Source organism: Agelaius phoeniceus, chromosome 16 (assembly GCF_051311805.1).
Source record: "Agelaius phoeniceus isolate bAgePho1 chromosome 16, bAgePho1.hap1, whole genome shotgun sequence".
NCBI lineage: Eukaryota > Metazoa > Chordata > Aves > Passeriformes > Icteridae > Agelaius > Agelaius phoeniceus.
In genome coordinates this window covers 7,926,050-7,941,876 of record NC_135280.1, presented here as the reverse complement: position 1 = coordinate 7,941,876, position 15,827 = coordinate 7,926,050, and the positions used below count along the sequence as shown (strand labels likewise).

General features: G+C 38.0%; 1 protein-coding gene across 2 annotated transcripts in view; it reads left to right on the top strand.

Moving 5' to 3' along the window:
* Positions 1 to 15,827, top strand: part of VPS35L (VPS35 endosomal protein sorting factor like) — a 43,531-nt gene that overhangs the window by 21,215 nt on the left and 6,489 nt on the right. For both annotated transcript variants that reach the window (XM_054643418.2, XM_077186701.1), the window contains exons 23-27: positions 1,492 to 1,555; positions 3,543 to 3,641; positions 4,432 to 4,509; positions 5,637 to 5,751; positions 14,697 to 14,836. In XM_054643418.2, the coding sequence (XP_054499393.2) occupies positions 1,492 to 1,555; positions 3,543 to 3,641; positions 4,432 to 4,509; positions 5,637 to 5,751; positions 14,697 to 14,836 (496 nt within the window). The remainder of the gene's footprint in view (positions 1 to 1,491; positions 1,556 to 3,542; positions 3,642 to 4,431; positions 4,510 to 5,636; positions 5,752 to 14,696; positions 14,837 to 15,827) is intronic.

The following is a 15,827-nucleotide window of genomic DNA, read 5'->3' as shown; positions in this document are numbered from 1 at the left end:
ATGCTGCAAAGGAACTTAAAACTTTCTCATCCTCCATAGGCCATGAATGCAAGATTTATTGTCAATAAAGAGGTCAGATTTAGCACATAATTCAAATTTATACCAGCTAGAGTGCTTTATTTTGGGTTAAAGTACCTTATTTGGCTGTATATTGCACTAAAAGCCATTTCAGCCTTTAAATAGGACAATATATTGTACCTAAACCAGCTTATTAAAAAAAATAAAGCAGTTTATAGCAATCCATATTGGTGCTTCCTCTGACACTTTGCCAAAACAATTTGATAGTTTACTGGGACATTTAAAATCCCTTAAACCAGCAGTTCTTAAGCTAAAATGATTGTACAACTCTTGGTAAATCATCCTAAATTCCAGTTATTTTTAAGTAACTCCTGCATCTGTTTTTGCATGCTGGTTGAGGAAACTCCCAGCCCATTGTGTGGGGCTGGCTGACCCCTGTAGCAGCTGTTGGGGGATAACAGCCTTTGACTGGTAGGGGTCTGATGCACAATTGAACTGGAAACCTATTACTGACCTGGAGATCTCATTACAACCCTCCTGAGCCTTTCAGAGCCCATCAGTTGGCTCTTTTGATTGGCAATGCACTAATGAGCTAATCATGCTGAGGTTTCCTTTCCTCCCTCACTGAATTGGTACAGTAAAACTATTGTTCTCTTTCCATCTGGTGTCTAAGCTGGAAATTGGTAACTGATACACTAAAGGTCAGAGCTGGAGCCAAGCATATAATAGTCAAGAGATTAAATTGTATTAGTTAATTGTAATTTAACTTTTTGTTCATCCATTGTCAGTGAAACAGGTTTGACTGACTGGATTTTTATGTGATGTAAATTTGTTTCAAATCAGATTTTGGACTCAGTGTAGAATAGGTATCTGTGATAGTTTTGAAAAGAAACTCCTTTTTTACATATCAGTTTAGTTCAGCTCTTACTAAAACATAAGGAAAACCAGCACTGTAGCAAGGTGAAGTTAATTATTTTTTTAAATTCTGAGGCAAGGTTAATGAAAGCAGAAAACCTTAAAACAAACCCCAAACAAAAGAATAAAGAAGTGTGTTTATTGTGTTATACAGTGTATTATATTTAAAGGTGTATTTCAAAAGCTTTATTCCTTAAATAGGATAACTTTCTCCTGAGAATAGACCTACTAATTTCTTAAAGTTTTTAGACTTAATTCTTGCTCAAGTTCTTATGTTGCAGCACAAGACTGAAGCCATTTGTTTGCTACAATAAAAAACATTAGTGTAGCTTCCTTCTCCTCATGCCAAAGTCGGAGTTTTAGAGAGTCTGAAGACACTCAGCAATTTTTACTTTTTTAAAAATCTGCAATTTAGTTTGGTTCATGGCTGACTTGGTGATATTAATATAAAAATTTGTTTTATACAGAAAAAATTATAAAATATTATATATAATTTGAACATTTATAGATAAATAGGATAAACAATATTCTAAAATTTACCAATTTTTTTTTTTCTAGTGCACTAACACTTGAGGATGAGAAAAGAATGTTAGCAGCTCTGATAAATGGATTCATAAAAATGGTGAGTGACAATGGTGTGCAAGTGCTGGGTGCACCTTAGAGCTGGAATTTTGGTGAGATGCCCATGAGGAGCAGGTGCTGTGTGGCTGAGAGCACTGAAAACCACAGGCAGTGCATTTCAGTGAAATAAGTGTGTCTGTGTTCAAAGAAATGTCACCCAGTGCTGAAGCTGACTGGTGCAAGATGAAAGTTTAAAGTACACATGTTGTTTATTTAATGGTATTCTCTGCTAGTTTTGTAAATCTCCTGTAAAACAGAGCACATATTTAAAAGTTAAACAGCAGCTGAAGCATCAGAGAGGTCACTGGTTTATGTAAAGGAAGTTCCACTACTTGGCTCTAAATGGAACCAATACCAGCTTTCAAAAATACAAAATAAGTGTAACTTTTTGTTATTCTATCTTGTTTATCTTAATTTATAAATAACACAATTTGTATCATTAAATTAGTAGTCCCAGGAGAACCCCAAGTGTTCTGTGTTGAAATTAGTCTTGAACCCACCCCTCACTCCTATTCCAATAAATCTTCTGTTGATCCCTGTTGGTTTTGAGATGTGAAGGTGTTTTAGGGAGACTTTCTCAAGCTTTCTGTGTTCTCTAACCACATACTGGCAATGCCTGGTATTTCTTTCACACAGAGCTGTCAGACTCTGTGCCTACTTGTCCTCTTTGTTCTTTGTTGCAGTTCTATGGATTTACTCTAGATGGTTGCTTTTTCTTCAGCTATAATAATTTGCTAATTAATGTTCTAATATAGTCTTGCTTTATTAAGCTTTACATGCAGTATAATTTCCTTTAGGAGGATTTCTTGCATTGAAGAAAATTTAATGTGTCTTGATAGTCCTGGTTTGTGGGGGGAAAAAAAATCCCATAGCAGCAAAATGACTATTTATGAATTTAAACCAGCACACATGAAGATGTGGAGGGAAAAGCAGTTGTTACAGTCATCCCTACAGACAGTCTTTTTGGTAGAAAAATTTATTCCTTTGGGTACTTTTTCTTGTGACTAGGACTCAAGAATCAGCAGTTGTACAAATAGAGGAAAAGCAAAGACAGTTGTCTGTAATGTGAGAAGCAATCCTTTGTTTTCTGGTGCAGTTGCTTTGATCTTTCACTGTATGGATTAAATGTAAATTTTATTCTAATTTTGTAAAAAATTCTTTTGCATGTGACTTGAGAAATAATAAATAATGCAACCTTGACTTCTATTAGAAAAAAAAATTGCAATAGAATACATAAATGTAGACTGCCTGGAGACTGTTCCTCATGCTCTGCTTTTAATTGACAGCTGAGACACTCCAGCTGACAGCACTTGGGTGTTTTTAAATCTACAAGGTTGGAAGAGGGTTGTTCTCACACAAAGGTTGTTTTTTGACTTCTTTCCTGCCAGAATGCAAGGTTACAGGCTTTTGCCATATTATATAAGCATGTATTAATTAACCAAACTCAAGGAAAACCTGCTTTTCTTACTGGTTTATCTAATTAGGAAAAATGCTGTTTTCTGTTGAAGGCCCTTTATCAACTAGAAATTAGAGAAATCTGAATACAGATTCACAGATCTATTTCTATTATTCTGGGCTTTTTTGTCTTGCTTTCTAAGCATGATCAAAACCAAGCCTTTGTTTCTCCCATAAAGAATCAAGAGTTCTGCTAGGTTTGAAAACACTTCACAAACAGGATTTAAATTTTGTTACATTGAAAAATACTCCATCTGTAAAGTAGACTGTCATGTGGAGTGTAGACAAAAAAAACCAAACAAATCCCCAAAACAGTAAAGCTTTCATGTTTTTCATGTTTCCCTGCAGCTCAAGTATTGCACACAGTTAAAAGAGCAGAGATGCTCTGACTGCTGTTTGTTGTTACTGCTGGGTTTTCTCCTTAGCAATATATGGGGATTTTGACTTTTGGATATCTGTGGTTTATCTGCATGCAGTTTTACAGATATTTAAGGGCTGTGGTGGTAAAGTCTGGGGCCTTTTTTCTCTTGCAGGTTTCATTTGGCCGTGACTTTGAACAACAGCTGAGTTTCTATGTTGAAGCCAGGTCAATGTTTTGCAATCTGGAGCCTGTTCTGGTCCAGCTGATTCATGTAAGCCACAGTTTATCTACATTTCCTTAATAAATAGGGATATATTTGCATTTCTCCCATTCCCTGCTCAGATTATTGGTCTATTGCAAAAGAAGTCTGAAGTATTTTAATCAGGTGTTCATAAAGTGAACTTTGATCTCATCTCTGGTTTTATCCCCCATAACACTCTGAAGTTCTTGCTTAACAGGCATGCATGGTATCATTGCAACAAAGAAAATGAGTTACCTTGCAAGAGATTTCATGTATAATAAAATAAATGGCATTTTTGTGCATTCAGAATTTGGGTTGTCTCTTCTGTAATCCTCCATCTAGGAAAGATTAGACTGTGTCTGGCTGCAGATCCAGGCAGTGTCCTGCTGTGCCTGGGAAGGTTAATCTCTTCTCTGTACTGAGTCACAGGTGTGCATTAGCTGCCTCTGATTCCTTTGAAACATTGTATCTTCCCTTAAATCCTCCTGCTTTTTTGGTTTATGTTGTTTTCATCTGTGTTAGCTAGAAATTGTGATTGTTATGCCAGCAAGGAGGTGACAGCACTGTAGCTGGGAAGGAAGTGATAAGCTAAAGGGTTGAATAAAACAAGTCTACTTTCACAAATTGAGTCATATTTGCCTTAAGGAAGTCACTAAAATTCTCCCAATAAAAAGAAAATAGTACAGTGGGGACACACTGTATCAGGGTTCATTTGGACACTGGCTGTTCTCTAAATGCATGCAGTAAAACATGCAGGTTGGTATTTGCCACTGAGGCTGTGCATTTTTCTTAATGGTTTGCTTTTGTTTTGTGTGTGTAGTCTGTGAATCAACTAGCAATGGAAACCAGAAGGGTGATGAAAGGAAATCATTCCAGAAAGACTGCTGCATTTGTCAGGGTAGGTCTGACTAATAAACTCTGAGCCTGCTTTCTTTGCACATAATACTGTCTGCTGCCACCTGAGTTTATCATGTTTGCAAAACCACCATGTTAGTATTTTTGACACTGTTTGTAGTCCCATTTTCTCTTGTTAAGAGCAGTCTTTCCTCTCTGAAGCCAAATGTTGCTGTTTAAGGAAAGAAAAAAGACCCAAACCATCTAATAGCAGCTTTGTGTTGAAAAAGAGCAGCAAGATTGACTCCCTCTCCAAAGGAAGGTTCACCAGAGACGTGTTTGTGTGAATTCTGGAAATCTCAGCTTTTCAAATTATTTTTGAAATAAAATACCAAATTTCTATGTAACTCGGTCACAGAGAGAATGGGAGATGAATATATAAAATATATTCAAACTTCTGTCTCATAATATCAATGCTGATATGCTGAAATCAGGATTTGAATTTCAAATAAGGTGCTCCTTTCAGCTTTAGTGCCTCTGAGTCTGTATAGAGATGGTCAAATGTGCCTTGAACTGTGCACAGCCATCACAGAATACCCAGGTTGCTTGTGTTCCCTTCTTCTGACCTGGAACAGGCAACCAGGATGTGTCCATCTGCAGGTGGGAAGCTGTTTGTGTGTGCTCCAGCTCCTGGCAGCTCTGTGCTGTCCTGGGCAGAGGCAGAGGCTGGGCTGGCTCTGGGCAGCTTCTCTGTGCCTGGGGCTCCTGCTCTATCCAGGGCTTTGGGCTGTGCCCACAGGGCTGCAGCTGCAGCACCTGGGCTCCTCTGCTTCCTCCCTGTACACTCAGGCACCTGCTCTGACCACTTTGGCTTCCCCCTGAGGACGCTTACCTCCTTTTCTAGTTAGCTTTTGGCCTTGAGCTGCAAGGAGAGAGGAGCTCTTTCAGCTACAGTCAGAGAGTCAGTTTTGAGCTTATCTAGTACTAGCAACAATTAAAAAATATATAATTATTGAAATACTCATTAGAAATCTAAAATTGCTGATTTTGAGCTTCACATAATTTGCTTTGTATTGAAAATCTTGCCCAAAACTGATGTACAGATTTTGATTCCTAATTGTGTATTAAATGAGTAAAGATTGTTATAACTCTAAGATAGGAATTTTATTCAAATTTTTAAATTTACTTTAGGCTTGTGTTGCCTTCTGCTTCATCACAATTCCATCTCTGAGCAGTATCTTCACACGTCTCAATCTCTATCTGCACTCTGGACAGGTTGCTCTGGCAAATCAGTGCCTTTCACAAGGTAAGGCATCAATTTGGCTACTTAAAGGTTCTCTTATTTCAGAAACATTTCTAACTGAAGAATAACTTGGTTGATATCCTCAGTCATATGTATATTTATGATGCAATTAAAATCCAGCTCTGTTTCAAACACTGTTAAAGGAAAACCTTGTCACATTAAAGCAGCTCTTCAGTGTGATCTCAGCAGCCAGGACAGCTGACTGTAGCTGTCATAGTCCTGGCCATGAGGTAGGTTGTCCTAAATTACTTAGGAATTATAGAAAGCATGGAAAGCTTTTCTCTTGCATAATTATGCAAGCACTCGAATCACAAATAATGTGCTTTATTATAACTGAAAAAAGAAATAAAAACATCTGTGTAGTAGTTCACAGACTGACAAAATTCACCAGTGAGCTGGGAAAGAATTCCAGGTTAGGTCAGTGTCAGCAGAAACTTGCTATCAGAGCACCTGCTTGACAAATGCTTAGCCAGGAAAATGTGCCACTATATCAGAGTGAAACAATGGTGTAATATCAGATCATATGAAGACTGAAAAATATATTTTCTTTTTTTGGATCTGAATTATTGATTGAAATGCACCTGAGCACATTTTCAGCCATCCTCTTAGTTCAGTGTTAAGTAATAGTAGATTCTGACAAAAAGTGATTTGGGGAAAAAAAAGGGAGCTATTCTGGCATCAGAATGAACATTAAATCTGTATCACCATTTAATATGATCTCATTCATGTTACAAATGGAAGTCAGTTATCTATTCCAAAAGTCTTCACGTACTTTTAACTGCTTGCAGTATTTTTCTTTTCCTTTTTGAAGTGATGTCATTCTACTTTATTTTGCATTTGACTTTAAATGTCTGCTCTCCAATAGTAAATGCTTTTCCTTTACATGTTTCCAGTGGAGCTGTGAGAGTAATAAATTGGATTACTTTGCAACATCTTTTGTTGTGGCTGTTCATTCTTTGGGTTAGCTCTGTGCTTCTTCATGAGAGCTTGTTTTCCCAGCTCTGCATTTACCAGCAAGTTCCAGCTGCACAAACAAGCTGACTTAGGATGCTGATTAAGACTTTTAGTGCATGGTGACTGTTGCATTTCTTTGTTTTGAATCTGATGTTGCCCATACAGCAAAGCAGAGGGATTTAGAGTAAAGCTGACTGGTGTGTCCAAGTTTGTTGTGCAAATAAAAGATCTGCAAAGTCTGTTGTTGTGCCATTAGCATTGTGCAGTTGCTTTCAGAGTTTACATAAAATGGGCTCACCTTTTCTCTCTGTGATGTTTTATTTAATTGACCAGCTTACCTTATCCTGTGTGTCAATTTTCATTATTGTTGCTGTGTTGCAGAGCTTCTCTTATTGGAAGCAAATCCAGTTTTTCTGTAATATTTGGTCTTTGAGAATTATTCCCTGACCATGTTGAGACCCACTCTGTGATTTAATACCTTTCAACTTATAAACTGCTTTTCAACTATTCTTGTGATCCAGTTCTTCTCTGAGTGAGACTCCTGGGCCCCAACAATTGTCCAGATTTTTCAGTGTGAGCATTTACAAATGTGCACAGCTGTTGCCTGACACATGAATACAGTGCACTCACTAAACAATTTACAGGATCCCCATTCTGAAATCTTTTAAGAGAGCAGATATATGCAAAGTATTATGAACTCAGTCTCTAAAATACATGTTCATTAACCACACTCTCCTGAATTTTAGACCCACGAGCTAGAGAGAGGAGCATTTGGTCCATCTCTGCTTTTGTTAAAATGAAGCAAGAGAAAACTGATGTTCAGTAACTCACTTCATTTACCAAGTTTTTATAGTTACTCACTTTTCTGCTCCCATTGCAAAGCTATTTTGGGTATAATTTGTACACAGAGACATGCCACTTGCATGAGTAATTTAGCATGTGTTAAACAGAAACTGTCTTGGGACATTTTTTGTGAACTATCTTTCCATATGTTGTTGCACTGAAGTCACATAATATGTCCTTGAAAGTCACTTTTCACTCAGTTTAATCTGTATCTCAACTGAATGAGTGAGAAGTAAGAAGTACTGATTAATTCATAACAGCAGATTTCACTCCAGTCAGTTAACTGGTGTCAATTAGACTCTGATCTACTAAAACCAATGCAGCATGAAGTGAAGATTTAAGAGTGTGCCATTAATGATAGCATGAGGCCAGGAAGGGAAACTGTGCCTTGTCTGTAACCTTTCTTTCACGTTGATTTGAATTAGTTTAATTGGTTTAAAATTGTGAAGAGAAATAAAGCTGAAAGGTAATGTACCTGATCTGATAGCTCAGTCAGCAGTGGTGCATGCATCAGCTTTGTGCATGCATTTCCTCCTTGAAGATTCCAGCTGGTGTTTGTAGCAAGGTAAAGTCTTGGATTTTTCTCAATTTTAAGTTTCTGTGGGAGGTCCAGATGCTTGTGAGTTGACTTTTCACTTAAACACCTAACAAATTTGAGTTCCACAACTTCTGTTGGCAATAGGAAGATTTCTCTAAATTGCCAATATATCTGTCTTGAAAAAGAAGGATGTGCAGGTCATAACCAAAAATGGATTTATGAACCTGAGGATTGCTTTGATAAACTATCAGCAATTGGAGAGCCACAGCTAATCTGCTCATAGCTGGATAAGTTTGGGATTTTGCCTCATTCCCAGTTTCAAGGGGCAGCAGTGGTAACCATCAGTCCTTGTGTCTCACTACTCCCATTTCCTCTGTCCCAGCCTTGCTTACTTGGATTTCCCACTGTTAAATCAAATCAAGTGTTTGAACTCATCCAAATACTTCAGTATTAGAAAATTGTAATTTTTTTGTGGAATAGATTTTCTTTAAGACAATGAATTGGGTCAGAACTGTGAATTTATAGGCTCATGAAACTCCAGCAGTAATGCACTGATGGATGTCTGTCTGGGAATGTTCAGAATGGATTAAAAATGACTGTTGTCTCTTTCATCTCCAGATCCCAAGACCTGCTTTAAATGAAATGAATCTGTAATTATGTTTAAAATGTTTTAGGTGAATTTGCCCTGGATGCACAGTTTGTACCTCTGGAGAGCCTATTAAGAGCCCACCTTTGAAAGGAAGATGCTAGATTTTACAGAGATGAGCTTTTCATTTCTCTTAGCTGAGCCACTGAGCACTGCATGCTGCCAGCAGAGAATAATAAATTCTCATTGGTCATGCTTTCTGTCATGGGGGTGCTTGGACTAAATTGAGATGAAATGCATGCTCCATTGTGCCACTCTTCTGGACTTCTGAGATATAGGTATGATTGCCATTGCACACATTTCCTCCCTGTGGAAATGCTGCTTTTGTCTGCCAAAGAAAAGAGGCAGCTTGAGTTTTTAATGTTTGGTCACAGCATTCAGCAGGTGGTAGAGATGACATAACTTTCTGGTAATGTGTGTTAAGCAGCATTTTTGTTTTAAAGGCTGTGAAATCTTTGCCTCATTTGAGAAATAACATGCTGAGTGAATAAGGTAATTCAACTGATTCTGTCTGACTGATTTCACTGGGATATTGTCAAACATTAAACTTCATAAAAATGGAGAGCCTGTCCCTCAGATCAACTGCTGCAGACCTTTTTGCTTAGCAAATGCAGATTTTAGTTCTGAAGCATCTAGTGCTTAATGCACTTCTAGATATTTGTTTTGTTTTCCAGTTGTGGCTAAAACACAGTTACACCTAGGAGATTGGAAAATAATTTCATTTCTACTGCAGAAAATGTAACTTTTCCATGAGTATTCTCTAAATGCTTCAGTCACACTCTGGAGAAAGTATGGTATGAAATACCTAATAAGTAATTTTAAATCATAGTCCAATAATGGACTCTAAACCAATAATGGTTTAGAGTATTTTCTAAATACCATTAGATAACAGTTTTTAGCATTTCTTCTTAATCTCCTGAGATCTTTATAGATCTGATGAATATAAATAGAGAGATTTTGAGATGATGAATTTAGAGAATTGGAACAGGAAGAGATTTTCCTAATGACAGATACTAGGATTCTTGGCTCATGTTTCTCTGGTGAGAATGGTATATGGTGACTCTGTTATCTTTTTAAATACTGCTTTCCTTGAGGGCAGTAGAAGAGCTTTGGGAAAAGCATGATGTCATAGTGTTTTCCTTACTAGCAATGCTGAGTGTTCTTCCTTTGGACACAGCTGTGACATTTTCTGTTACCTGGGACTTCCACAGCTGGAGGCTTCTCCCATTCCCTGAGCTTTTTCTTGTTCCTCTCTTTATCCCAGCCAGTCACTTTTCTGTATGATGTGAGAGAGGTGACATCTCTGTCTCTGTAAGCTTTTCAGACTAGTACTTTATATCAGTTTGTCAGTTCTTCAAGTCTGTCTAGCCCATGACCTGTTTTTGAAAGTGTCTTGCAGCATCTCCTTGGGAAACAATAATGTAGAATGATGCTTCTTGGCTTTCAGGTGCAGGTGATTTAATACATCCTTCAACAAAGCTTGTGTATGAATCAGACCGTGGTATTTAATAAAATAGATGGACCAGTCCTTGGGAATTGAATATTCTTAATCAATTTTTACTTTTTGGTCTTTGTAACTTCATGGGATGATGAGTTCCACAGTGACCTGCTACTTGGAAGTCAAATGTTTAGGGATTCATTTTTTAAAAGTTAAGTGAGTGGCTCAGAGCCTGCAGCTGATCTGCTGGAGCAGAATTCAGCCACTCCTGATTCATTTTCTTCTTGCTGTCTATGAGATGATGCAGTCTGCAAGTTCCTGAAGAAGTTGTTGTCAGTATTGCTTTTTCTAATATGGAAACAGTTCCATGCCCTAGCACTTTTATCTTTTTGTGCTTTTGGAAATGGGAAGATTGGACCTAGATTAGATTATTCCAGGTATAAATGCCCAACAGCAATCTGAAGGATACAATGGCACCTCAGTTTTCCATTACTCTCCTGGTGATTCTTATAATTGCCTTGCCTTTTCAACAGCTGTTTAGGATGTAGTTTTCAGGAAACCATCTATAATGACTCCAAAATCTTTCATGAGTGTAAATAGCCTATTTAGAGCTTCTCTTTCTATAGTTATAGCAAGGGCTGTTTCTTTCCCACATGCCATACTAATATTAGAGTTCATCTGCTGCTTTATTGCTCAGAATCATGACATCCATCTGTGATGCTTTGCAGTCACGTTCCAGAGCAGTCTGCAGACATTGTCACCTCCCAGCTCCTCCTCAGGACATGTCTCTGCAAAACCTTAAGGAATGCAGTAGTTATTTTGCTCCACTGTGAAAACTTCTTCTTCCCTCTCCTTCCTCCATCCACCCCATCCTTTATTAAGTTATGTACCCTCATGAGGACCTTTTTCCTTATCTTCTTTCAGCTTAGTTGTTTGAAGAGCCTCTTCTAGAAGGATAAATATTAAAAGTTTTTTTTTTAATCTAAGTATTTATAAAGGGAACTACTTTTAAACACAATCATGCTGATTCTTTTTATCTGCAGCTAATTCATAGTATGAATTAACATAGTACATTCCAGCTCACCAAGCAGGAGTGCATTCATTTTCTAATTTCAAGCTTCTCCTTCAAAGAATTCTTGGTTGTTTCTGGATTGGAAGTGATGTGTAGAGGTCTTTAAGAAGGAGAACAATTAGCAGTACTTCTAGGGAGAACCACGTTTCAACAATGTGGCAAAACTCACAGTGACCTCACCAATGTGAGAAGAAGGAGATTCAGATGTTTACAATGCTTGGTTGTCAAAACAGTAATGGATTAATTTATTTAACAGAAAAAATACAGTATCAAAACCCCCTCGCTTGCTTCCCAATAATTTTTTGCACTGGAGTACAAGCTTCATTAAATTTCCAACATCTGTTGGATGTGGAAGCAAAATCTTCAGAGTATTAAATTAGGTTTGACAGTGCTGGAAGACAGGGAAGTGGTGTGGAATGCAGAAGATGTGCATGGTCCCTGGTTTTGTCCTTTGGGTGGACTTAGCCTGGTGTAATTGTAGCTGTGACTAAAAATACTTTGGGTATGTATGTGCAACTCGCTCCCTTCTGCTCTTTGAAGGTGGACTTAAGGAGTTGAATTGTTTTCCCATCTGACTTTGTTCCTTCTTATTTTTGCCTGCCTGAAGTCTTGACTTTGTGCTGTTTAATTAGCTATCAGAGATACAGAAAATACAATGCAAGCTGAATTTTTATGTAGAGAGAGATTGATATATAGAACTATGTGGAGGTACATATGGATGTGTGTAGGTATAATTAAATGTGCACATGTGCCATAGTGAATATTGTCAATAGCACAACATTCAACACCAATTTCACTGGTTTGTTCTTCTGTAGGAGGCTAATTCTGGAAGTGCTGACTTGGATATCCAAGACTGTTAGTTTTTGTAGCCTGAAGGTCAGCATGTATGCTTGGGGGAGAGATTTATAGGATTATGGTCAACCAGACTGAAGGAGCTGCTGTGAAAGGATGAATGTAGTGAAGCATGAAGTATGATATGTTCAGAGCACTGCACAAGATATTAACAGCAGCTGGGGAAGGCTCCATCGTGGTGATTTGTTGTAATGCACAGGCTGCTCTCCTCTTACCCACTTTAACAGGGGTTCACTTAAGAAGCAGTATTGTACTTTAGACAGATAAGAAAACAGCATCCTTCATCAAAAGAAACCTTTTTTATCTTCTTTTTGGTTTTTCAATCAAGAACATAAGATTGTTGTGGTTTTCAGTGCTTTTTAAGTGGTTCCTTATATCTTTTGGAAGCAAGGAAAAGTGATGTATGGTTTTGTTTTAAAACATCTCTACAGTAATAGTTTTAAAAATTGACTTTTAAAGATACAGAGAAACCATCATTGCATAACCTCATAATTAATGTAACTCAGAATTAAACACTGATGCGTGTTTCGTACTTGAGAAAACAGCATGTATGTAGCAATCTTTTAGTGAGCCTTTTCTCCAAAGTCACAGCATGTAATGCATTCTCTGACACCTCTCTGCCAGGATGGTAATGTGTAGGGGACAGTCTGTAATAAAAACCTTTGCATTGATATGCATTTATTTTTGCTTCTTATGAAGCACATACATCTTGGATAAATGTGCTTTTAGTGTTCCAGCATAAAATGGTTAGCACAGATTGGCAGGGCTTCCTGCAAAATGAACACATTCTCCTTTGCCAGTTCTGGCTGTACCAGCAACAGCAGGAGGCAGGAAGAGGAAATTGAATCAATTTCAGGTTTTCAAATTGAAGATAAGAGGTTTTGGGTTTGCACTATGGCAGAAGTTTGGAGGAGAATGTGAAGGATTGTGATTGCTGGGAGAGCAGGCAGTAAATTAGGGTGAGGCACTTTGCAGCTCTTTTTCACCGAGGATGCTGATGGCTGCACAGGTCATTCTCACCCTGTTATGAAATAACTTCAGAAGGCAGGAGCATTCCCTGCACAGACATGGGTACTTTGCTATGCAGACTATTCTCTAAGGCACATTTTTTCATCTGTCTGGTCACATGTTTTTATTGTATGGTGATGTGGGACATGCACTTTTATTTTTTTTCTACTGAGACAACTGTGGAAGTGACAGCAACTCATTTACTTGTGCTAGAATGAACATCTGCTGCTGCCTTCCTTCCTCAAATAAAGCAGAGAAAGATTACTTACTTTCCTTTGGGTTGGCTGTCTAAACTTACAAGTTGTTTGAAATAAACCTTCTTTCACCTCAGAACAAATGTGCAGAATAAAAGGAAGGACAGTGTTTGATGGAAGGGGTCTGTGTTCTAAGAACTAAAAAGTCCTTGAGCACCTGTGTGCTGAAAAAACAAGAGTGAGAAGAACTACAGTTTTTCCAAAGCACATGTTTCTCTGGTATTTCTCATAAGCTTAAATTAGATATCAGTTGGTACTATATTTATCAAATTTGCTTGGAGTCTCAAATGAATTTTTCCAGAGCAAGCCGTGCTCCTGGAAATGCCCATGCCTGCCTGACAGTGGGATCTCCATCCCAGCCACCTAACACCTCTTGGCTTTCTCCAAGAATTCTCCTTTTGCTTTTGGTAAAAGTTGATTACATGGCCTGGGTCTCTGTTCCTCTCACATAAAGATACAATATTAATTCTGAAGGATGCTTTGAAGTGTATGGCTCAGCAACTTGAGTGGGATGTGGATACTTGGATATTCTGAAATGTTGCCAAGAAAGTGCAAAACAATGTTGCTGTCAGAAATTTTTTTGTGAATTCAGCATATATAGGAGTGTAAAATGGAAAATATTGTTGCTTTTAATTTGTGAATATTAATAAACTGAGGAATAGGTGTTCTAGTGTTTGGCATTTATGTTTTTGTAAGATTAGAGACACAATAAAGAGTTATGAAAAACCTCTTAATAGCTATTTTGCCAAGGCTGTAATGGTGGGTGGTTTCTCTAATTCCTGTATTGTGATTCTTGGAAAATATTCTTTTATCAAGATAACCAGCAATACCCCAGGTTCTGGTACTATATTAATATTTTACTTTTAGGGATTATGAATAATTAGAAATACGGAGTTGTTGGTACTTCCTTAGAACTTAACATCCTTTTGTGAATGAATTGCTGAACAAGATAGCATGAACCTTTTTCCCCCACTTTGGATTCCCCATTCTCCTGGCATAAGCATTTCCTTGCTAAGTCAATTTTGAAACCTGTGCTAATTTCTTATTACATATGCAATATATATGACATGATGGTGTCTCCATGTTATGCAAAGGAGAAGAGTTACACTTTCAGAAGTTTTGAGTGATGTGGGAACTTCCTTTGGAGAAACAGCATCATTCAAATTAACAGATTTCTGTAGAATCAGACCACTGCTGAGTCTTGGGTTTCTTTGCAGTTCAGCACATTCCTTTTCTGTAATTTCTTTTAATTTTGAAACAAATTCAAAGCAACCATTGGATTACAGGCATGGCTGCCATCACAGCTGGAGTGATATAACAGCAACCCTATTTTTATTTTGTAGCTGATGCTTTTTTCAAAGCTGCAGTGAGCCTTGTTCCTGAAGTGCCAAAAATGATCAGTGTAGATGGAAAGATGAGACCTTCTGATGCCTTCCTCCTGGAATTCCTGTGTAATTTCTTTTCCACATTATTAGTGGTTCCGGTAAGTGGAGTGTGTATGAATAGCACACAGGTTGGTATAGACTCTTTTGACTTTCCTTGTTAAAAATTTAGAATGGATTGGGCTTCTGGAGTGGGAAATGCAGGGATTTGTTTTCTGTGACAAGATGAACTGTTCTGCAAAATCACTCACCCCAATGCAAAATAGGGAGGCAGAGCAGCTGTGTGGAGGTGGAGGTGCAGCACTGCCACTCTCAGCAGCAGCTCTCACTACAGGTGGATTGGGGTAGAGTGAAATCTCACCATCATTTAATTGTGTAAACATCATTTACTGGTTTATTAGCTAACTATTCAAAAAACTCTATGACATGATGAGGGGAAAAATATAGAGCTCTAGTTCCTATTAGTTTCAGTTACTTTGGTATAGGTTGCCTAATCATTGGAGTGAAAACAATAATTAGAAGATGTGTTTTGGCATAACCTTCCTCTTCTGATGAATATTTCACAAAGTACTACCATTCTACACCCTTCCAGTTTTTAACTAACTGTCAAATTTAGAGAGAGATGTAATTTTCTCTCCAATATTTTCAGTTATAGCTAAAAGATGAGGGGAAATTGTAAATTACCTGTATATTCATTTGTTCTTGGAGAGAGTGGGTTTTTCCTCCTCACTGAAACCTCCCTTATGGTTTTCTCCTTTTTCCTGTGCCTGTTTGGTGAAGCAGCACTCAGTGTGGTGCTGTTCACATCCTTGCTGTCAGAGCTGTGCATTCCCCTTGCTGCAGTGGCAGGGGTGTCCCCTGTTCAGAACCGTGGAGGGAAGGGGAAGCTGTCCCTTGGATGTCACTGCTGTCACTGCAGGAGTCAGGCTGGAGGGAGGGCTGTGCAGTGACTGGGATCATTAGCAGGTGCTGGAAGAAGGGAGTGATACAACCTCTCAGATTCACTAAAGAAAAATTACTTGCAACAAGATGCCAGCATTCAGAATTATCTCCCCTAACTCTGTTCCCTGTTTACAGGAGATCAAAAGGAAG